Source organism: Nannobrachium achirus, assembly GCF_963921795.1.
Source record: "Nannobrachium achirus genome assembly, chromosome: 24".
NCBI classification, from domain to species: Eukaryota; Metazoa; Chordata; class Actinopteri; order Myctophiformes; family Myctophidae; genus Nannobrachium; species Nannobrachium achirus.
In genome coordinates, this window is record NC_137831.1 from 823,582 (window position 1) to 848,412 (window position 24,831).

The 24,831-nt window shown below is 42.6% G+C and overlaps 2 protein-coding genes across 4 annotated transcripts in view; one reads left to right on the forward strand and one right to left on the reverse strand.

Annotated features, from left to right (window-relative positions):
• bzw1a (basic leucine zipper and W2 domains 1a) overlaps positions 1–2,593 on the reverse strand; it is a 36,072-nt gene extending 33,479 nt beyond the window's left edge. For all 3 annotated transcript variants that reach the window (XM_080720855.1, XM_080720858.1, XM_080720854.1), the window contains exon 1: positions 2,478–2,593. The gene's annotated coding sequence lies outside the window, so the exon portion shown is untranslated. The remainder of the gene's footprint in view (positions 1–2,477) is intronic.
• A 3,413-nt stretch (positions 2,594–6,006) lies between these two features.
• Positions 6,007–24,831, forward strand: part of aox5 (aldehyde oxidase 5) — a gene marked incomplete at both ends in the record, with an annotated part of 102,427 nt that continues 83,602 nt past the window's right edge. The window contains 5 exons of the mRNA XM_080754921.1: positions 6,007–6,051; positions 13,731–13,788; positions 20,976–21,072; positions 21,955–22,063; positions 22,687–22,813. Of these exons, the coding sequence (XP_080611047.1) occupies positions 6,007–6,051; positions 13,731–13,788; positions 20,976–21,072; positions 21,955–22,063; positions 22,687–22,813 (436 nt within the window). The remainder of the gene's footprint in view (positions 6,052–13,730; positions 13,789–20,975; positions 21,073–21,954; positions 22,064–22,686; positions 22,814–24,831) is intronic.

The window sequence follows — 24,831 nt, forward strand, 5'->3', positions numbered from 1 at the left end:
CACGTCTATAATGTGAGCTTGTAGATTAAATGTTTTTGACAGAGCTCGAACCGAGCGTTTGGTGCTGCTGCCTGCTGGAGCTGCTCCTCACTGGACCTCCAGTCATTCAGTGTGCAGCGCGAGGGCAAGTCAGATATGTATATCCGCCCTGCAACGCTCATTCATCGGCCACAAACGTCGTCATGCCACGGACCTCCAATATTTACAAGCGACTTGGGCACTAGCCGTTAAGAAAGTATGGATGAACTCCCCCCGAACCTAAATAATTTCGGGTCGGGGCGTCCTCCCGAACCGAAATTAGTTAGGCTCCTTATAACGGTATGAAACGACCCTTAGTGCTCATCAGGGTGGGGGGTCCCCAGTTAAAATAGGATTATTTTTGGGGTCCCTGCCTGAAAGGGTTGAGAGGACCAGTGCTGTAATGTACAAACAAGTCTTTTTCTTCAACTAGATGTCATTGACTGTCGCTTCATTCCAGGGCAATAAACTACCCTATGTGTGACCACCACGCGCCGGCCAGCAGCTAGCTGTTAGCTGGGCCTGCTAACAGCTATAATAGAACAGATCTGTAGATTATAGACTCATGTCTTCTAAATACTAACACTTCTATAGATCTGTGGTTCTAATAACTTCATGTCAGGGACCCCCACAGTGGCCTGTATTTAACCGCGGACCCCCCCCCCCCATCTCACAACGTGTTGTTCCAGGGCCAGGGACCCCCAGGAACAGACTGCGTTCTACAAATGTATTCTAAATCCTAACAGTTCTCTGAATAATGATGTTCCTGTGTCAGTGGTCCTCACACTATGTCAGGGACCCCCAGGATGACATGTATTTAACCGCGGACCCCCATCTCACAACGTGTTGTTCCAGGGCCAGGGACCCCCAGGAACAGACTGCGTTCTACAAATGTATTCTAAATCCTAACAGTTCTCTGAATAATGATGTTTCTGTGTCAGTGGTCCTCACACTATGTCAGGGACCCCCAGGATGACATGTATTTAACCGCGGACCCCCATCTCACAACGTGTTGTTCCAGGGCCAGGGACCCCCAGGAACAGATATAAAGGCCTGCATTCTACACATTTCTTCTAAATTCTCTGAATAATAATGTTTCAGTGCCAGTGGTCCTCACATGTGTCAGGATGACATGTATCTAACCGCGGACCCCCTCATCTCACATCTCAGTGGTCCTCACATGTGTCAGGATGACATATCTAACCGCGGACCCCCTCATCTCACAACGTGTGGTTCCAGGGACCCCCAGGATGACATGTATCTAACCGCGGACCCCCATCACAACGTGTGGTTCCAGGGACCCCCAGGATGACATGTATTTAACCGCGGACCCCCTAATCTCACAACGTGTGGTTCCAGGGACCCCCAGAAGCAGAGATTTCAGTTAACAATGTTCTCTCTTCCCTCAAGCAGAATAGACAGCTAGCTTAGCTAGCTTCTTTAAGCTTAGCTAAAAGCAGACCACACAAAACAACAACAACTCCATATATGGACACTGACAGCACTATTAAGTATTTCAACCATTGATATAAAGACGTTAATTAAACATAGAAATCACGGGTTTTAAAGCCCGGCAACGGAGCGAGCCGGCCAGCTAGCCTAGCCTAGCCTAGCCTAGCCGTTAGCATGGCACCGTGTTGAGCGGGACGTTCGCGAACGAATCGAGTCTTTCGAACGGCTCTTTGAAATGAACGATAGGATTCGGTTCACAGCAGGGAGCCTTTCATTTCTAATGAACATTGGTGGGAAAATAACTCGATTTCTTGACTTAGTAGTAAAAATATCAATACTGCAATCAAGTAGGAATGTTGTTTTGAGTAAAAGTAAAAAAAAGTATTGGTATCAGAATGTACTTTAAGTACCAATATTAGAGTATGAGTATGAGTTACTTCAATGGTTTCCTGTGGAAATAATCGTAGTCTTTTCTAGGTTCTCCTTTTAGTAGACCTTGTACCAGTGAACTGTACCGTCATGAAACTGTACCTTTTCCTATGCAATCAATCAATCAATGCAGAATGTCCTGTTTCACAGCTTTTCCAATGAGTAAAATGTAGAAAAATAATGTGAAAATAGCAGATGTACAAGCTCACAGTCACAATGTGTCGCGACGCATTGGCAGTTATGTAGGCTACCTATATATGTCAGAAATAAATGTATAGTCCTATAGGGTTGAAGTTATTTGTAATTATAATCAAAATCTACAAAGTAACTCAAACGAGACAGTCTTTTGAACAGCTCTTTAAAAGGAACGGATCCCACAGACCCGGCTCACTGCATAGAGCCATAAATCCCATCTCTGATGCTAAGCTAAGCTAACGCGTTGGGAACAAAAGACGTCATGTTTAAAAGGCTGTGTTAATAAATATAAAACCAACCAGGAGGTTTGTTTAAACTCCAGGCTGCCTTTTAAGGCCTTTAAACCCGCTGTGTTGGTGTTTCTGTGATGTCATAAAGCTCACCTTTTAGCTGCTGATAGAAAATAGTAGAGTTGAGATGAGGATCAGTGAGGATGAGGAGATCTGTCTGTCTGTCTGTCTGTCTGTCTGTCTGTCTGTCCGCGATGCTAACGATGCTAACCAGCTAGCCTTCCTGCTGCACTGCCTGCCGAGCATGCGCACTGGTGGCTGTCTGTCTGCACAGAGAGAGTGCGTGTGTGTGGCGTGCGTGCACGTGCGTGTGTGACCCCCAGCAGGGGTCCCCACATTATTCTGGGGGTCCCCAGGGTGGGGTTGCACCACCTCACACTAAGTTCAAACGTAGCCTAGTTGTAACGTAAATGGCTTCTATAAGTCAAGACTTACGCATTACTAAAATTTCAGCTGTTGCACCACTCTAACGTATCTCTAAGTAACTACTAAATATTTACACCAGCCTTTGGGCAGCACTAAGTCCTTACTAAGTAACCTATCTCAATGGGAGTAGAGCAACTTCACTTTTTTGATTGATTGAAGAATTTATTAGAAGTTTGCAATAGAAAAAAAGTACAGTTTCATGACAGTACAAATCACTGGTACAAGGTCAACTAAAAGGAGATCCTAGAAAGCCGAGGCTTATTTCCACAGGAACCACACTTTAAGTATCTCATATAACATTGAAAGACAGACGGATAGAACATACTTTATCAAGGATAATATCAGTTTCAAAACCATAACATCAAATACAAAGGCAGAAAAAAAGAAAAAGGGGGGGGGGGGGGGGGGGCGTGGCAGACAGCATTATATCGGCTATTTAATTAATTCAACAATGAAACGACCCATCTGTTTAAAACATACGTTAAGCCCTATATACCATATTTGAAAATAGCCGATCTACAAGCTCACGATGTGTCTGCTATTAATAGTGTATTTCTATATTGCAGGATTGATACTTTTTTAATTCATTTGAGTACTTTTTCAACTACTGCATATAGCCGCGGCAGACATACAGCACAACAGCGAATTGAACGGTGCTCTTCCCCCTCCAAATATGCCCTGCGTTACTTCTCAACGGGGCAAAATGTATGAGGGGCCAATATAATTTGTGATACAATCCATGTGCAGGGATGCGCTCGCCATGAGCACGCGTATCAATATATCCTTACTAGAAACAGCTTGTTTTCATTGGATTCGGGAGCTATGACGTCATTGTATGTGACTATACTTTACTTTAGGAACAGTCTACGCATTACTAGTTACGTTGTGGTGCAACACCTGTTAGTAACTCACTGAGTTACAAACTAACTAGCTTGCCTCTAGTAAGGACTTTACTCCCTAACTTAAGACAGAACTTAACTTACGTTCTGGTGGTGCAACCTGCCCCATGATTAACTTAATGTGCAACAATGTTTTCTCTCTCAACAGTAAACAAACCAACATAAAGTTTAAGTGTATAGAGGGTATCTGCACATTTCTAAAGTGACACATTGCTGTACGTTTGGAATTCATAAATATCACTTCACTATGCTTAGTAAAACACACCTGATTTGCACTGGACTTGATGAGTTATTTTATCCATCTACGGCCAAATCTCTTCACCAAAGAATAGCAGATCTACAAGCTTGTAGATCAGCTATGTTTGGTTTCACATTCCCAGACAGCGAATTTTGATTTTGGTTTTAGTAGTGAATAAAATGTCATTTAGTTTTAGTCATAATTTAGTGTCCTGGCTGAAAAGTATTATTTTTAGTCTAATTTTAGTCGACTAAATATCATAAGCCTAAATAGACTAAATCTACAGTTGATTTAGTCGACTAAAATGTATTTTGGCAGGCCTTGATGGCATCGCAATGACTGATTTTACACTTGTTTAGCAGATCTACAAGCTCAGATCTGCTATTTTCAGCAAGCAACACCTGAGAGCAACCAAACATAAAATGACTCTCTTCTCCACCAGTCCCTCCCTAACGTTTTAGTCTAGTTTTTATTTTGTTGACACAATTGTCAATATATTTAGTCTTAGTTTTAGTCATCACAGCTTAGTTTTTGTTTAGTTTTTATGTAGTTTTCGTCAGTGAAAAAAACACAGTCGAAAAACATTTTTCGTCATAGTTTTAGTCGACGAAATCAACACTGATGTGTATGTAATGTATGAATGTAGGCCTAATGGTGAAGATTAAACATTTAGCCCGGGGGACCCCTGAAGGACCCCCTGAGGGACAGGGACCCCTGAAGGACCCTGGTGGTCCCAGGACCACACATTGAGAGGACCAGTGCGCTGTAATAGACAACACATTGGTGACTTTGGTTCCAACTGCTAGAAACCTTGGTGTGGTCCTGGACAGCCAGCTATCATTCAAGGCACACATTGCATCAGTCACCCGGTCATGTAGGTTCACACTCTATAACATCCCTAGAATCAGACCCTTCCTCACCCAGGAGTCAGCCCAGCTCCTCATTCAGACATCTGTCATATCAAAACTTGACTATTGTAACTCTCTCCTCACTGGTCTCCCAGCATGTGCACTTAAACCTCTCCAACTGATCCAAAATGCCGTGGCACGACTGGTCTTCAACCAGCCTGTCTCCCCCTTCTCCGCTCCCTCCACTGGCTCCCGGTTGCGGCCCGCACTGAATACAAAACACTGATGCTGACCTTCAAAGCAGCCAAAGGTATGGCTCCTCCATACCTCCAAGACCTGATCAACCCCTACATCCCCACCCGTTCACTCAGAGATGCTGACAGAACCCTTGTTAAAAAACCCAGGATAAAAAAACACAATTCGCCCACCTGCCCTCTAAACTGTGGAATAAACTCCCTGTCGCACTTAGAACTACAGACTCACTCCCTAGCTTCCATTAGAACTACAGACTCACTCCCTAGCTTCCATTAGAACTACAGACTCACTCCCTAGCTTCCATTAGAACTACAGACTCACTCCCTAGCTTCCATTAGAACTACAGACTCACTCCCTAGCTTCCATTAGAACTACAGACTCACTCCCTAGCTTCCACCGTGGTCTAAAGATCACCTCTTCAGACTCCACATAACTAAGCCCATAGCACTTAGCACACCTACCCTCAATGGCCATATATGAAAGCTAGATAGCATTCTTAGTTCTCTATAATGTTTTTTACTGATCAGGTGCTTGGTTATTATCCTACTAGATTGCTATGCAGACAATGCAGTTGATGTGTTGATGTTGATAAGAGTGTCTGCTAAATGCTTAAATTGTAAATTGTAATGTTGTCGTCGTAATGTGTGACCGTGCATGGACCCATGTGACCTGTAATGGGTTAGGGTTGTGTGTGTGTGTGTGTGTGTGTGTGTGTGTGTGTGTGTGTGTGTGTGTGTGTGTGTGTGTGTGTGTGCGTGCGTGCGTGCGTGCGTGCGTGTGTGTGTGAAGATTAATTATGAGATAAATGCAACACATGTGGGTCTCAGACAGACAGTCTTTCTCTGAACATAAATAGGTGTTTCTCTCTCATAGCTGTCTGTCTGTCTGTCTGTCTGTCTGTCTGTCTGTCTGTCAGTCTGTCAGTCTGTCTGTCAGTCAGTACACACCAGTCTGTCATGTCTCCGTCCAGTGAACTCGTCTTCTTTGTCAACGGGAAAAAGGTGAGAAAGTCTCATTTCTGTTTGTTTCTCAGTTTGAATCAAACTATTTGATTCATTCAACCTGTTGTAGAGCTTCAGTTAATGAAGGAAATATCATGATCCTCGGAAAGTTAATTTAACCGTGAGAGAGTACAAATGGAACCAAATGGATCTGTAAGGGTCCATTTGGTTCCTTTTGTACACTCTCACATAATAGTTGGTTACAGTTGTAACCGTCAAATAACGGAAACTTTATCTAGCAAGGACATTAAAAAGGTAATTGGGGTTATATTATATGTATGATTATGTGAAAACATGTGATTATTTTAAAGAATATTTATATTTGTGAGTCTGGCGAAGAGGATTTATTCCTGTGCCGGGAAAAAATCAATGCATTTCAATACAATTTCAATACATTTCAATAACATGTTCTAACTCTATTTAACTCATGCATACAGTATATAGTTAGAACCAATTTACTGTAGGCATTTAGCCGACTCTTATAATCCAGAGTGATTTACCAGCAAGGTAAATACACCATTACATCAACATCATGATCAAATACATAGAAATGATTCTCTAACATGAATCCTCCTAACATGTGCTTACTGCACCATAACATGTGTTATGTGACTCTGTTCAAGACCTGGTCATTATATCACCACATGAACCCTAGTGTCCATGTGACTCTGTTCAAGACCTGGTCATTATATCACCACATGAACCCTAGTGTCCATGTGACTCTGTTCAAGACCTGGTCATTATATCACCACATGAACCCTAGTGTCCATGTGACTCTGTTCAAGACCTGGTCATTATATCACCACATGAACCCTAGTGTCCATGTGACTCTGTTCAAGACCTGGTCATTATATCACCACATGAACCCTGTGTCCATATGACTCTGTTCAAGACCTGGTCATTATATCACCACATGAACCCTAGTGTCCATGTGACTCTGTTCAAGACCTGGTCATTATATCACCACATGAACCCTAGTGTCCATGTGACTCTGTTCAAGACCTGGTCATTATATCACCACATGAACCCTAGTGTCCATGTGACTCTGTTCAAGACCTGGTCATTATATATACTCTATCACCACATGAACCCTAGTGTATACTTGGAAAAATATCACTTAATGTGCAAAGAGACAAATTGGTGAAAATTAACAGACATTCGGTGAAAGAGTCAAGTTTGCACATTTCAAAAGCAAGGCAATAAAATGTGCTTTAGATAAATCATTAAGCAAGGGAAACACGATAAACACATCATTCTAATTATTGTATTAGAATACAATAAAAACTAAAGAAGTAAAAAACCTATTGTAAAATGTGTCACATTGCTCAATGAAGCCCATTGAAAGGCAAACAGCAAGGTTTTCTGTTGTAATTTAACGCATTCAGAACGGGTACACATTATTGCGTATCATTATTTTATGCTTTAACTATTGAAAAATAGCAGATATACAAGCTCACAATGTGGCACAAGTGCCGCGCTGCAAGCTTGTAGATCTTTTTGAAAAATCGTGAAAATGTGAATTTTGACACGATTCTATAAGTGTCTTTTTGAAGAAAAAAAAACTATGTTTCTATGTCAGCAATCTGGCCAGCCATCGTCAAAGAAAAGGACCTTTTCACTTAACTGGAGCTCAGTTAGTCTGTTCTTGAGAGACTACTATGTCAGTGGTTCTCAAACCTTTTCATGTGAAGGACCCCCAAAATGATATGTATTTGGCCACGGACCCCCATCTCAAAATATTTAGTTCCAGGGACCCCCCCCCACCCCCCCCCCCCCCCCCCCCCCCAGAAGCAAAGTTTGAGTTACAAACATTCGCTTTAAAAATACATATATTCAAAGATTTGATTTTCACGACTTTTTCAAAAATAGCAGATCTACAAGCTCACAGCGCGGCACTCGGTGCCGCGCTGTGAGCTTGTATATCTGCTATTTTTCAATAGTTAAAGCATTCAATAATTCTAGGCCCTAAATGGGTTTAAGAACTGAGAGTGACATCATAGCAGCAGTTTTCAAGTAGTTTCCTCCAGATATGTGTAGCATCAAATGTGAACATTTAGCTGATTGATAAACAACACATATGGGGGGTTTCAGTGGTTCAGTGTATTGTAAATACAGAAGCTGCATGGTCCCTGCAGACAATGTTAGAGAGGCAGGGGCTGACATTTCTAAGATGGCCTTTTGGTGAAAATATTGAAAATAGCAGACCTCCAAGCTCACAACGCGTCGCGCTGCGACGCGTTGTGAGCTTGGAGGTCGGCCATTTTCTGTGCATGATCAAGTAGTTGATTAAGCTCAATCAAGTAGTCAATACTGGAGAAGTGGCATGGATTTCTACACAGAAAGGGCAATTCTTTCAACATAAGATGCTGCATTCAAGTTCAGGAGAGTTTGGACAAGGCAATTCTCTTGAATACCAATCTGGCAAGCCATCGTCAAAGAAAAACTCTGTTCCCATGCATAGAATCTGTTCTTCAGAGATTACTTGAATGCTGCCTTCAGGTATGGCATGGAAAGAGGGGACATTTGCATTTCTTTCACCATATTAAAAACTGCATTCATGGTCTGGAGAGGACACTTTTTATAGACAGATAAAAGGGCAGCCTACTTCACGTTAGTTTTTTCACGTTTTTTTTTTAAGATTAGTTTTTTGGGCTTTTTATGCCTTTATTTGATAGGACAGTACTGACAGGAAATGGGGAGAAAGATGTGGAATGAAATGTTGCAAATGTTGTCCAGATTGGGAATCGCACTGGCAATGCCAGCAGGCAATATAGCCTATGTGGTAGTATAGTTGTGGTATGCGCCTTGACCACTAGGCCAGCAGGCGCCTCCACATTAGGTTTTAAGTTAATCCAAAAATGTATGCTTTTTTTTAAACATTTGTTTTTATTGCGACCGTCAGGGAGCAGTTTACTATGAAAACCTCCACTGGCCGTCCGTCCGTCCGTCACACGTCACACCTTTGCCCTGCTCATATCTCCGCATCAGTATGACATCACGCCACATGTGTACACAAACCTTTGTGTACGTTGCTGTGGCAACAGTCTGTTGTTGCCGGTTTGTTAGTGTACGTTAGCAACCACCTTAGCAACCATGGTTTTATCCTAGCAACCAACTGTTTACCCTAGCAACCAACTGTTTACCATAGCAACCATGTTTTTTTACCCTAGCAACCAACTGTTTACCATAGCAACCAGATACGCAGAGCAGGGATCTCCATATATGGGCATAAACAGGTGACATCACACTGATGTCAGATACCCAGAGCAGGGATTTCTCCATAATATATGGGCATAAAAGGGATTCTGTTAGGGATCTCCATATATGGGCATAAAAGGGATTCTGTTAGGGATCTCCATATATGGGCATACAAGGGATTCTGTTAGGGATCTCCATATATGGGCATAAAAGGGATTATGTTAGGGATCTCCATATATGGGCATAAAAGGGATTCTGTTAGGGATCTCCATATATGGGCATAAAAGGGATTCTGTTAGGGATCTCCATATATGGGCATAAAAGGGATTCTGTTAGGGATCTCCATATATGGGCATAAAAGGGATTCTGTTAGGGATCTCCATATATGGGCATAAAAGGGATTCTGTTAGCTGTTAGTGATCTCCATATATGGGCATAAAAGGGATTCTGTTAGCTGTTAGTGATCTCCATATATGGGCATAAAAGGGATGCTGTTAGGATCTCCATATATGGGCATAAAAGGGATTCTGTTAGGGATCTCCATACATGGGCATGAAAGGGATTCTGTTAGGGATCTCCATATATGGGCATAAAAGGGATTGTATCCCAGATGATGCCCTGTTAGGAGATCCACACTAACAGAATCCATATATGGTCCTACCGACAGCTGCTATAAGCCAACCCTGGCGATAAGGTCTGAGTCGAAGAAATGCTTCTTTCCTGGCAAGAATTGCCCCTTTATACTGTAGGGCTCGTTTGTGTATTGTATGACATCACGCCACATCATCGGCTGAGGACTGTGTGATGTCATCATATCTCCATATATGGAGACAAAAGTTGCTCATGCCCAAATATGGGCTGGTGAGGTCAGACTTAGTGTGATGCGTAGGTTATCTCCATATATGGAGATTCAACTTCAATGAGTAACCATGGCAAACTGTCAACTGCCCGTATGTCTTGATAATTGGTAAAACAAACTTTTGGCCTATTTGTGGAGATAAGCGACCAACGGTCGCTTATCTCCCGATTAGGGAGTCTTACTGGTATAGACAGACCCAACACAAATGACGTTCAGGTGAACAAACAGGTTGAACGTTGTGTGAAGTTCTTTTCATTCATGACTCTCTCTTTCCACGTGGTTAAAAACCACACCGGAGTGAAGTGAGCAGTGCTGATGGTGTTGAACAGTTTATGGCTTAAAAGTCTTGCTCAGGGACACGTGGACACACTGCTGCTAATGCCAGTTTTTTTTAAAGATTTTATTGTTTGTTTTTAAATGAACCATAGAATGGTTTGGCACGCCAGTGTCTCTGTGAACTCATAGACGCTTATACGTTTTAAGGTGTTTCCATACAGTGGATTTTAGTGTGTGATTTTCTAACCCGTGGTTGTAGAATGTGTTATAGATTAAGTGGATTGGATGGATTGGACCACCTTGCTAAAGAAGGACACATTGTATGTTGTATAATAATTCATGTCTTTGTGTGAATGTTTTATAATGATTCATGGCTTTTTGTGTGAATGTTCTATAATAATGCATGTCTTTATGCAGGAAGTCATGGTGTAATTGGTTTGGGGGAGGGGTCACATGGTGTAACTGGTTTGGTTTGGGGGGGGGGGGGGGGGGGTCACATGACACCAGTCATCAGACCTGTCTGTCACAGCTGTTAGTTCAGAGCGTAGCAGCAGCACAACGTGACGCACAGCGCACATCTCTGGCTCCATCTGTCACTCACCTGATGTCTGGAGAACACACACACACACACACACACACACACACACACACACACACACACACACACACACACACACACACACACACACACACACACACACACACACACACACACACACACACACACACACACACACTAGGGCATTAACGACTTGTGATTTTTGCAAGTCGACTCGACTAGGTAAAAAGTTGAGTTGAAGTCGACTTTATCGTTTGATGACGTCATCACATCACACACGACCCCCCCAGTTATTTTGGGGGGTCCCCAGATGATTAACTTAATGTGCAACATTGTTTTCTCTCTCAACAGTAAACAAACCAACATAAAGTTTAAGTGTATAGAGGGTATCTGCACATTTCTAAAGTGACAATTTAAGGACTTTTTAAAACCTCTAAAATGACAGATTAAACATTGGCCAAATTATCAAATACAGGTATATAGAGGCAGAAATTGTTAAAATAGCAGATCTACATGCTCACAGTGAGCATGTAGATCTGCTATTTTCACAATAGAAAGTATTTCCTTTTTTCAACTTCAACTTCGACTTTCTCTGGTGGGAGTCGACTTGTGTAATGAAGTCGACTGTGTCGACTTGTCGACTTTTTCGTTAATGACCTAACACACACACACGCACACGCACACGCACACGCACACACACACACACACACACACACACACACACACAAATACTTATACAATACTAATACATCAAATGCATGGAAATATTAATCTAGAAAGAAATACTGTACAGTATGTACAGTATGTACAGTATGTACAGTATGTACAGACTGTATGACAGGAGCATTTGCTAGTCTGTCCATGCCAGACTACAACAGACAAACGCTCATCAGGAGCAGTTGGGGGTTCAGTAGTCTCGCGTGGCCAGACTGTTGCCTCCGCGATTTGCAAATGCTCCCGTCATACAGTCTGGTGCATCGAGAGAAGAACGATGAGTACCGGTTAAAGCGGAAGTGAAGCCCCCACGTCACTTCGTTTCCGTCTCACATCGCACACATTTATCATTATATAAATAAAAATCATATAAGCATGTTTAGCTTGCTGCTTAGCAGAAATGACATTTTAAAATATATATGTTTTGAACGGTAATGCCCGTTTCCATTACTCGCCGTTAGGGAGCTGCTGTTCCAGACTCTATATAGCATTCAGAGATTGTGGAATAGTTGTCTGGCTACGCCAGACTAGGGGTTCAGAGTCTTGCTCAAGGACTCTGCCACACTAAAGGCCCATTCCCACTGGGCCAGATAAACAGAGTTAAGGCCCATTCCCACTGGGCCAGATAGACTCTTCCACTCTAAAGGCCCATTCCCACTGGGCCAGATAAACAGAGTTAAGGCCCATTCCCACTGGGCCAGATAAACAGAGTTAAGGCCCATTCCCACTGGGCCAGATAAACAGAGTTAAGGCCCATTCCCACTGGGCCAGATAAACAGAGTTAAGGCCCATTCCCACTGGGCCAGATAAACAGAGTTAAGGCCCATTCCCACTGGGCCAGATAGACTCTTCCACACTAAAGGCCCATTCCCACTGGGCCAGATAAACAGAGTTAAGGCCCATTCCCACTGGGCCAGATAAACAGATGAAAACATATCTTTCTCCATTCAAGTGGATGGTAAGATACTGATAAAACAGATATCTGACTGTGACCAATATGTTTTATCAGTATCTTAACATCCACTTGAATGGAGAAAGATATGTTTTCATCTGTTTATCTGGCCCAGTGGGAATGGGCCTTAACTCTGTCTATCTGGCCCAGTGGGAATGGGCCTTAACTCTGTCTATCTGGCCCAGTGGGAATGGGCCTTAACTCTGTTTATCTGGCCCAGTGGGAATGGGCCTTAACTCTGTTTATCTGGCCCAGTGGGAATGGGCCTTAACTCTGGGGGAGCCATGGCCCAGTGGGAATGGGCCTTAACTCTGGGGGAGCCATGGCCCAGTGGGAATGGGCCTTAACTCTGGGGGAGCCATGGCCCAGTGGGAATGGGCCTTAACTCTGGGGGAGCCATGGCCCAGTGGGAATGGGCCTTAACTCTGGGGGAGCCATGGCCCAGTGGGAATGGGCCTTAACTCTGGGGGAGCCATGGCCCAGTGGGAATGGGCCTTAACTCTGGGGGAGCCCGGGATCCAACTGGGATCCCTTCAGGAACCCTTCGTACTCTATCGACGGTTTCTCTACCCCTGAGCCATGACGCCCCTATGTAATTAACATACCTTAGAGTTGTGTGGAAATAAGAAAAAAGCTGCGCTGCCTTGAAGTGGAGGATTGACCCTAGAACCTAACCTAACCTAACCTAACTTAACCTAACCTAACCTAACCTAACCTAACCCTAACCTAACCTAACCTAACCTGACCTAACCTAACCTAACCTAACCCTAGAAGTGGAGGATTGATTGTGTGGTCATGTGATCAGTGACATCACGAAGATAGATTAATGACATACTGTAGTTCAGCCCCTTTAAGTTATGATGTGCATGTCGGTATTAATTTATTCCCCCTTGGGATAATAAAGGTATCTATCTATCTATTCTAACGAGGTGTTTCTTTCTGCAGGTGGTTGATTAGCATGTTGGTATTAATTTATTCTAACGAGGCTTTCTTTCTGCAGGTGGTTGATTAGCATGTTGGTATTAATTTATTCCCCCTTGGGATAATAAAGGTATCTATCTATTTATCTATTAGATCTATAGATCTATCTATCTATTCTAACGAGGAGTCTCTTTCTGCAGGTGGTTGAGAAGAATGCAGACCCTGAAGAAATGCTGGTTGGCTATCTGAGGAGGAGGAGTGGGTTCTGTTCTATTCTATTCTATTCTATTCTATTCTATTCTATTAGCTATCTGAGGAGGAGGAGTGGGTTCTGTTGTGTTCTATTCTATTCTATTCTATTAGCTATCTGAGGAGGAGGAGTGGGTTCTATTATGTTCTATTCTATTCTATTAGCTATCTGAGGAGGAGGAGTAGGTTCTAGTGTGTTCTATTCTGTTAGCTATCTGAGGAGGAGGAGTGGATTGTGTTCTATTCTATTCTATTCTATTAGCTATCTGAGGAGGAGGAGTGGGTTCTATTGTGTTCTATTCTATTCTATTCTATTAGCTATCTGAGGAGGAGGAGTGGGTTCTATTCTATTAGCTATCCGAGGAGGAGGAGTAGGTTCTATTGTGTTCTATTCTATTAGCTATCTGAGGAGGAGGAGTGGGTTCTATTGTGTTCTATTCTATTAGCTATCTGAGGAGGAGGAGTGGGTTCTATTCTATTCTATTCTATTCTATTCTATTCTATTCTGTTAGCTATCTGAGGAGGAGGAGTGGGTTCTATTCTATTCTATTCTATTCTGTTAGCTATCTGAGGAGGAGGAGTAGGTTCTATTCTATTCTATTCTATTCTATTCTATTCTGTTAGCTATCTGAGGAGGAGGAGTGGGTTCTATTGTGTTCTATTCTGTTCTGTTCTGTTCTGTTCTGTTCTGTTCTGTTCTGTTCTATTAGCTATCTGAGGAGGAGGAGTGGGTTCCATTGTGTTCTATTCTATTCTGTTCTGTTCTGTTCTGTTCTGTTCTGTTCTGTTCTGTTCTATTAGCTATCTGAGGAGGAGGAATGGGTTCTATTGTGTTCTGTTCTATTCTATTCTATTCTATTAGCTATCTGAGGAGGAGGAGTGGGTTCTATTGTGTTCTATTCTATTCTATTCCATTAGCTATCTGAGGAGGAGGAGTGGGTTCTATTGTGTTCTATTCTATTCTATTCCATTAGCTATCTGAGGAGGAGGAGTGGGTTCTATTGTGTTCTATTCTATTCTATTCCATTAGCTATCTGAGGAGGAGGAGTGGGTTCTATTGTGTTCTATTCTATTCTATTCTATTAGCTATCTGAGGAGGACGAGTGGGTTCTATTGTGTTCTATTCTATTCTATTCTGTTCTGTTCTGTTCTGTTCTGTTCTGTTCTGTTCTGTTCTGTTCTATTAGCTATCTGAGGAGGAGGAGTGGGTTCTATTCTATTCTGTTCTAATTTATTTTATTCTGTTCCGTTCTATTCAAGTCCATTGTGTGATTGACATAACAGTGTGATTGACATAACAGTGTGATTGACATAACAATGTGATTGACATAATGTGATTGACATACATAAGGTTATCTTTCCCAGTGGGTCTGAATGGTACAGTAACATAATGTACAGTACAGAGTGCAGGGACGTGCTGGCCATTGGGAAAAGCGGGACAACTCCCGAACGGCCGGTTCATTCCCGGCCGGTCCAGGCCAGCCATTAGGAAAAAATTTAAAATGAAATGTCGGCCTTCGTTCCATTTTGGGGGCTGGGCGGCCAACAAAGTAAATCGTCACTGTCGGGCAGAAATCTCCAAGTTTCAAATTTGTAAATTTTTTCGCAAAGCCCTGCTTCACCATACAAGGCCGTCTCACAAAAGTAGTGAAAACAGCAGATCTACAAGCGTGCGAGGCGTTGTGTGCTTGTAGATCGGCTGTTTTCACTAGTTTAAATCATTTTTTAAATTATAAATACAAAACAAACGGTTTTGGACATACAAGGTTTCAACCCGACAACGACACAATTTAACTCATATAATTGGCCCACTGGCTTGTCACTTGCCATGATCTGAAATGTCAAATCTTTGAGTAGCAGCAGCACTATAGAGAGAGATCTCTCTCTATAGCGCGATGAGGGCCTCTACAACTCTTTTTACGTTATCCTACTTTATCCTTCCCAGTGGGTCTGACTGGTACAGTAACATATAGTACAGTACAGTGTACAGTAACATATAGTACAGTAACATATAGTACAGTAACATATAGTACAGTAACATATAGTACAGTACAGTGTACAGTAACATATAGTACAGTAACATATAGTACAGTACAGTGTACAGTAACATATAGTACAGTAACATATAGTACAGTACAGTGTACAGTAACATATAGTACAGTAACATATAGTACAGTAACATATAGTACAGTACAGTGTACATTAACATATAGTACAGTAACATATAGTACAGTACAGTGTACAGTAACATATAGTACAGTAACATATAGTACAGTACAGTGTACAGTAACATATAGTACAGTAACATATAGTACAGTACAGTGTACATTAACATATAGTACAGTAACATATAGTACAGTACAGTGTACATTAACATATAGTACAGTAACATATAGTACAGTACAGTGTACATTAACATATAGTACAGTACAGTGTACATTAACATATAGTACAGTAACATATAGTACAGTACAGTGTACATTAACATATAGTACAGTACAGTGTACATTAACATATATTACAGTAACATATAGTACAGTACAGTGTACATTAACATATAGTACAGTACAGTGTACATTAACATATAGTACAGTAACATATAGTACAGTACAGTGTACATTAACATATAGTACAGTACAGTGTACATTAACATATAGTACAGTAACATATAGTACAGTACAGTGTACATTAACATATAGTACAGTAACATATAGTACAGTACAGTGTACATTAACATATAGTACAGTACAGTGTACAGTAACATATAGTACAGTAACATATAGTACAGTACAGTGTACATTAACATATAGTACAGTACAGTGTACATTAACATATAGTACAGTAACATATAGTACAGTACAGTGTACATTAACATATAGTACAGTACAGTGTACATTAACATATAGTACAGTACAGTGTACATTAACATATAGTACAGTAACATATAGTACAGTACAGTGTACAGTAACATATAGTACAGTAACATATAGTACAGTACAGTGTACATTAACATATAGTACAGTAACATATAGTACAGTACAGTGTACATTAACATATAGTACAGTAACATATAGTACAGTACAGTGTACATTAACATATAGTACAGTACAGTGTACATTAACATATAGTACAGTAACATATAGTACAGTACAGTGTACATTAACATATAGTACAGTACAGTGTACATTAACATATAGTACAGTAACATATAGTACAGTACAGTGTACATTAACATATAGTACAGTAACATATAGTACAGTACAGTGTACATTAACATATAGTACAGTACAGTACAGTGTACAGTAACATATAGTACAGTAACATATAGTACAGTACAGTGTACATTAACATATAATACAGTACAGTGTACATTAACATATAGTACATTAACATATAGTACAGTACAGTGTACATTAACATATAGTACAGTACAGTGTACATTAACATATAGTACAGTAACATATAGTACAGTACAGTGTACAGTAACATATAGTACAGTAACATATAGTACAGTAACATATAGTACAGTAACATATAGTACAGTAACATATAGTACAGTGTACAGTAACATATAGTACAGTAACATATAATACAGTAACATATAGTACAGTACAGTGTACAGTAACATATAGTACAGTAACATATAGTACAGTACAGTGTACAGTAACATATAGTACAGTAACATATAGTACAGTAACATATAGTATAGTACAGTGTACAGTAACATATAGTACAGTAACATATAGTACAGTAACATATAGTACAGTACAGTGTACATTAACATATATTACAGTAACATATAGTACAGTAACATATAGTACAGTAACATATAGTACAGTACAGTGTACAGTAACATATAGTACAGTAACATATAGTACAGTAACATATAGTACAGTAACATATAGTACAGTACAGTGTACAGTAACATATAGTACAGTAACATATAGTACAGTAACATATAGTACAGTACAGTGTACAGTAACATATAGTACAGTAACATATAGTAACATAGTACAGTAACATATAGTACAGTAACATATAGTACAGTACAGTGTACAGTAACATATAGTACAGTAACATATAGTACAGTAACATATAGTACAGTAACATATAGTACAGTAACATATAGTACAGTACAGTGTACAGTAACATATAGTACAGTAACATATAGTACAGTACAGTGTACAGTAACATATAGTACAGTAACATATAGTACAGTAACATATAGTTAGTATAGATTTATACCAGCGTCAGTCCCAGTTTTTCCTCACCCCTGCCTCTATGCTGGTGATTTTAATTGTCAGCATGAGGACTGGGGTTATAACACCATCACACCTGACGGAGAGAACCTGGCAACTTGGGCTGCTAACAACAGCCTGGCCCTGTTATACGACCCCAAGGGTGCAGCCAGCTTTCTCTCCGGCCGGTGGAACACTGGGACAAACCCTGACCTTGCATTTGCGAGTACTGGTGTAGACAATCGGCTCCCTGACAGACGTGTGCTTGGAAAGTTCCCACGGTCCCAACATCGACCCTCTCTTATAACCGTGCCTAAACTTGTGGTTCCTGTCCCGAGTGAGCCGTTAAAGCGATGGAATTTCCGAAAGGCCAACTGGAAACACTTTCGCCTTCTTACCAACAAATCCACAAGGCATTTGCCATCGCCTAATACCACCAAGGTGGATGAGGCGTACCAGGACTTCTGCAATGTGCTGGTGAACGCGGCTAAAAAATCCATCCCGCGCGGACGTCGAAATGACTATAAACCGTGTTGGGATGCGGAGTGTGAGCGACTCTACAGCGCCTTCCTCCGAGCCTCTGCGGGAGACGAGTCGAACAGGGCTGCTTCAGCCCTGTTGCTAAGACTCGATCGGAGGAGACAAGAGCGCTGGGAGGAGGCTGTCAACACCATCGACTTTACACATTCCAGCCGTAAAGCTTGGAGTATCCTCAACAACCTCACTGGCAGGTCTAGACACTCCTCTCGCCACTGCCCCATTTCTGCAAATAAAATCGCATCACAATTTGTGAAAAATGGGGTATACGAGGGTAAAGACCGCGAGTCAGCGCGACTCGTGGCAAATGAAGTGTCGGACCTCTGGAGGGTCCCAACACCTAGTAGCGCTAACATCTCCAGTGAATTCACACCGGAGGAGTTTGCTGCTGCCCTCAAGCACCTAAAGCCAGGAAAAGCTCCGGGTCCTGACTCCATCTGCCCGGAGCTTATACTCCATGCTGCCCCTGCCCTGAAGTCCTGGTTACAGCTTTCCTTTCTTCCTGCTTGCGTCAGCTCAAGATCCCCAAAATCTGGAGAAGAGCCTTAGTTGTGGCAATCCCTAAGCCGAATAAGCCTGAAGAGGATCCTAAGAGCTATCGTCCCATCTCCCTGCTCTGTATCCCCTTCAAAATCCTCGAGCGCCTTATCTACGCTCGTATCGAACCGATTGTCGACCCATTGCTCCCTTGTGAGCAGGCCGGTTTCCGACGCGGGAGATCGACCGTAGACCAAGTCGCTCTGATGACCCAACACATCGAGGATAGCTTTTCGGCAAAGAAGAAGGCTGGAGCCGTCCTTGTCGACCTGACGGCTGCCTACGATACCGTATGGCATCGCGGCCTCACCTGCAAGTTGCTCCGCTTGCTGCCGGATAGGCACATGGTCAGAATGATCATGGAGCTTATCCAAAATCGCAGTTTCACCCTTACCACCGGTAGTGGACAACGAAGCAGGTTACGGCGCCTTAAGAACGGCGTTCCCCAGGGATCAGTCCTGGCTCCCCTTCTGTATAATATTTACACCTATGACTTGCCTGATACAGTCTCGCGGAAGTACGCCTATGCGGATGACCTTGCATTGGTGTTCTCCGCTGGAGACTGGCAGTCATTAGAGGGGACTCTGAGCCAGGACATGCAGACACTATTGGCATACCTCCTGAAATGGAGATTGAAGCTCAGCGTGGCAAAGACGGTGTCCGCAGCCTTCCATCTTAACAACAAGGAAGCTAAGCGTGAGCTCCGGATACATACCGGTGGAACACCCCTGCCATTTTGCACCGAGCCAACCTACCTCGGTGTAACATTAGACAGGTCTCTCACGTTTCGCCGACACCTTGAGTCACTGCGCAAGAAGCTAACAACACGTGTGGCATTGATGAGGCGCCTAGTTGGGTCAGGCTGGGGTGCTGGCGCAAGAACTTTGCGCACAGCAGCCCTTGCCCTTGTTTACTCAACTAGCGAGTACTGCGCCCCAGTATGGAATCGCAGTGCTCATGCTCACCTCATTGATAAGCCCATCAACGAAGCCTTGCGTATTGTGACAGGATGCCTGCGTCCCACTCCTGTGGACAATCTCCCCATTCTTGCAGGCATCCAGCCTGCTGGGCTTCGCCGCAAAGGAGCCACAGCTCGTCTGGCGTGCCGGGCCATGGAGCCAAATCACCTGCTCCATGAAAGGCTCACAGTCACAGCAGAGCCTCCCCGACGCCTCAAGTCGAGACACCCATTTGTGCCTGCCGCACGGGAACTCCTGCAGCAATGCAGTGATTACAACATCAGTGCGGCAAGATGGGCAGATCACGTTTGGAGCATGGAGTGGGAGGAAAACACCTCTAGACTCCATGTCTTCGTCCCCGACGTTGGTTTTCCCCCTACTGGGGTGGACCTGCCTAGACTGGCATGGGTGAGGCTTAATCGCCTCCGGACCGGCGTCGGGCGTTTCCGCTCATCCATGCATAGATGGGGCCTGGCCCCTAGTGCGACCTGTGAGTGTGGCGCAGAGGAACAGACAGCAGACCATGTCATTCTGGAATGCCCCATGTATCGGGCTCCTAATGGGATGCATGGCCTGCTGTCTGTGGATGACGATACAGTGACGTGGTTGCTGGAGGTGTGTCCAGACATATAGCCCGGGTGAACCCCCCCCAGGACGGAGGTGGTAAAAGGATAGCCCCTCGGCCCCGTACCTGGGGGAGCGGAGAGATATTACCTTACCCAAACGACAGAGAGAGATATAGTACAGTAACATATAGTACAGTACAGTGTACAGTAAAATATAGTACAGTAACATATAGTACAGTAACATATAGTACAGTAACATATAGTACAGTACAGTGTACAGTAACATATAGTACAGTAACATATAGTACAGTAACATATAGTACAGTACAGTGTACAGTAACATAACGTTATCCTTCCAGTGGGTCTGACTGGTACCAAGTCCAGCTGTGGCAGTGGAGGTTGTGGAGCCTGTACCGTCATGGTGTCCCGATACGACCCCCTGGACAACAAAATACTGTATCTTTTATTTATTACTGTACATAAAACACTGTATCCTTATTTATTACTCATTTCTGCTAAGCAGCAACATGTGCGTGGCTGTAAAAATGAAACAGGAGTATATTGTAACTGTAAAAAGACAACAGGAGTATATTGTAACTGTAAAAATGAAACAGGAGTATATTGTAACTGTAAAAAGACAACAGGAGTATATTGTAACTGTAAAGATGAAACAGGAGTATATTGTAACTGTAAAAAGACAACAGGAGTATATTGTAACTGTAAAAAGGAAACAGAAGGAAGCAGATGTGAATCCTTTCTCTCCATCCACTAGCATTGAAATAAGGTGTTTTTCAGTTGCTTATATTTATGTTCTGTGTTCAGTTCTTATTTTAAACTTGGTCTCAGTAGAAAGGAACATCTCAGGTGAAGTGTAGTGACTGGTCATATCATGTTATTGTTATTTATTGTTTCTACTTCTACCTTCTCTAAGTCAGTGGTTCTCAACTTTTTCAAAATAATCACATTTTAACCCCCACCCTGACGAGCACTAAGCGTTGAGGTATTACATTTTGTATATCACGGTTCTATTGTGAAAAAAAGCAGATCTACATGCTCACAACGCCTCGCGTTGAGAGGCATTGTGAGCATGTAGATTTGCTTTTTTTTCACAATTTCTGCCTCTTGTTTTTTTCTTTCTTCAAAAAGTGATGTTTTAGCAAATTCAACATAAACAACCAGGCAGAAAGAGCCTTCTGGTTGGTCAGTCAGGGACCAATCAGAAGGCTGCTGGTTGGTCAGTCAGGGACCAATCAGAAGGCTGCTGGTTGGTCAGTCAGGGACCAATCAGAAGGCAGTACTACTCGTTGTGGTTCCATTATGCCTGACCTTTGACCCCAGCCACTACGCCGTCAACGCCTGTCTCCAGCCAATCGTCACGCTGCATGGGGTTGCCGTGGTAACCGTGGAAGGCGTCGGCAGCACCAAGACCAAGCTCCACCCACTTCAGGTTAGACTCCTCCTACTTTCTACCAAGCGCCACCCACTTCAGGTTAGACTCCTCCTACTTTCTACCAAGCTCCACCCACTTCAGGTTAGACTCCTCCTACTTTCTACCAAGCTCCACCCAGTTCAGGTTAGACTCCTCCTACTTTCTACCAAGCTCCACCCAGTTCAGGTTAGACTCCTCCCCTTTCTACCAAGCTCCACCCACTTCAGGTTAGACTCCTCCCCTTTCTACCAAGCTCAACACAGTTCAGGTTAGACTCCTCCTACTTTCTACCAAGCTCCACCCCGTTCAGGTTAGACTCCTCCTACTTTCTAAGTAAAAGTATCAAAACTACAATGTAGGAATACTCTGTCTATTAGGAGGAAGTGTGTTTCATATTGTGTATTTCTATGTATTGGTGTCTATTAGGAGTGTGGGTATAATGTTGTGTATTTCTATGTATTGGTGTCTATTAGGAGTGTGTGTTTCATATTGTGTATTTCTATGTATTGGTGTCTATTAGGAGCGCATAGCGTTTGCTCATGGGTCTCAGTGTGGGTATAATATTGTGTATTTCTATGTATTGGTGTCTATTAGGAGTGTGGGTATAATGTTGTGTATTTCTATGTATTGGTGTCTATTAGGAGCGCATAGCGTTTGCTCATGGGTCTCAGTGTGGGTTTTGCACCCCCGGCATGGTGATGAGTGTTTACACTCTGCTGAGAAACAAACCTTCACCCAACATGGAGGACCTGAGACAAGCTCTGACTGGTACTTACCTACCTACCTATCTACCTACTGTATCTATCTATCTATCTATACCTACCTACCTACCTACCTACCTACCTACCTACTGTATCTATCCCTAACCCTAACCATCTGAGAAACAAACCTTCACCCAACATGGAGGACCTGAGACAAGCTCTGACTGGTACCTACCTATCTATCTATCTATCTATCTATCTATCTACCTACCGACTGTATCTATCTATACCTACTGTATCTAACCCTAACCCTAACCATCTGAGAAACAAACCTTCACCCAACATGGAGGACCTGAGACAAGCTCTGACTGGTGAGATTATCTATCTATCTACCTACCTACCTACTGTATCTATCTATCTACCTATTTACCTACCTACTGTATCTATCTATCTACCTATCTACCTACCTACTGTATCTATCTATCTACTGTATCCCTAACCCTAACCCTAACCATCTGAGAAACAAACCTTCACCCAACATGGAGGACCTGAGACAAGCTCTGACTGGTAAGACTGTTATCTATCTATCTACATATCTATCTACATATCTATCTATCTATCTATCTATCTACCTACCTACTGTATCTAACCCTATCCCTAACCATCTGAGAAACAAACCTTCACCCAACATGGAGGACCTGAGACAAGCACTGACTGGTGAGATTATCTATTTATTTATTTATTTACCTACCTACCTACCTACCTACCTATCTACCTACCTATCTACCTATCTACCTACCTATCTATCTACCTACCTACCTACCTACCTACCTACCTACCTACCTATCTACCTACCTACCTACCTATTTACCTACCTACCTACCTACCTACCTACATACCTATCTATCTATCTATCTATCTACCTACCTACCTACCTACCTACCTACCTACCTACCTACCTACCTACCTATCTACCTACCTACCTACCTATCTACCTACCTACCTACCTACCTACCTACCTACCTACCTACCTATCTATCTACCTACCTACCTACCTACCTACCTACCTATCTATCTACCTACCTACCTACCTACCTACCTACCTACCTACCTACCTACCTACCTATCTATCTACTGTATCTAACCCTAACCCTAACCATCTGAGAAACAAACCTTCACCCAACATGGAGGACCTGAGACAAGCTCTGACTGGTGATATTATCTACCTACCTACCTACCTACTGTATCTATCTATCTACCTATCTACCTACCTACTGTATCTATCTATCTATCTATCTACCTACCTACCTACTGTATCTATTTCTAACCCTAACCCTAACCATCTGAGAAACAAACCTTCACCCAACATGGAGGACCTGAGACAAGCTCTGACTGGTGATATTATCTACCTACCTACCTACCTACCTACCTACCTACCTACCTACCTACCTACTGTATCTATCCCTATCCCTAACCCTAACCATCTGAGAAACAAACCTTCACCCAACATGGAGGACATCAGGGAAGCACTGACGGGTAAGACTGTTATCTACCTACCTACCTACCTACCTACCTACCTACCTACCTACCTACCTACCTATATACCTACCTACCTACCTACCTACCTACCTACCTACCTACCTACCTATATACCTACCTACCTATCTACCTACCTACCTACCTATCTACCTACTGTATCTATCCCTAACCCTAACCCTAACCATCTGAGAAACAACTGGTGAGATTACTGTTATCATTACCACCTGACCAAAACACATAGGGTTAAATCTGCCTTTTTTTCATAGCTGCCCCTGTTGCTAGATTTCGTGGGCCTCTCTTAATGAACACGGTAGATAGACATTATGCTGGTGCGTTTATTTCTTTAGCTTCAAAGTTAGTATGTTTTTATTGGATTGTGTTTACATAACGTCCTGAGACCAACCAACCCGCTGTTTTGACCTCACAGGCACCCTTACTTGTCAAACGGCTTCTGCTCTGCACCAGAGCAGGGAGAGGAGAGCCTAGAAAGGGAGGGGAGGAGCTGTTTGATAAAAGGCAGATTTAACCCTTTATGTGTTTTGGTCA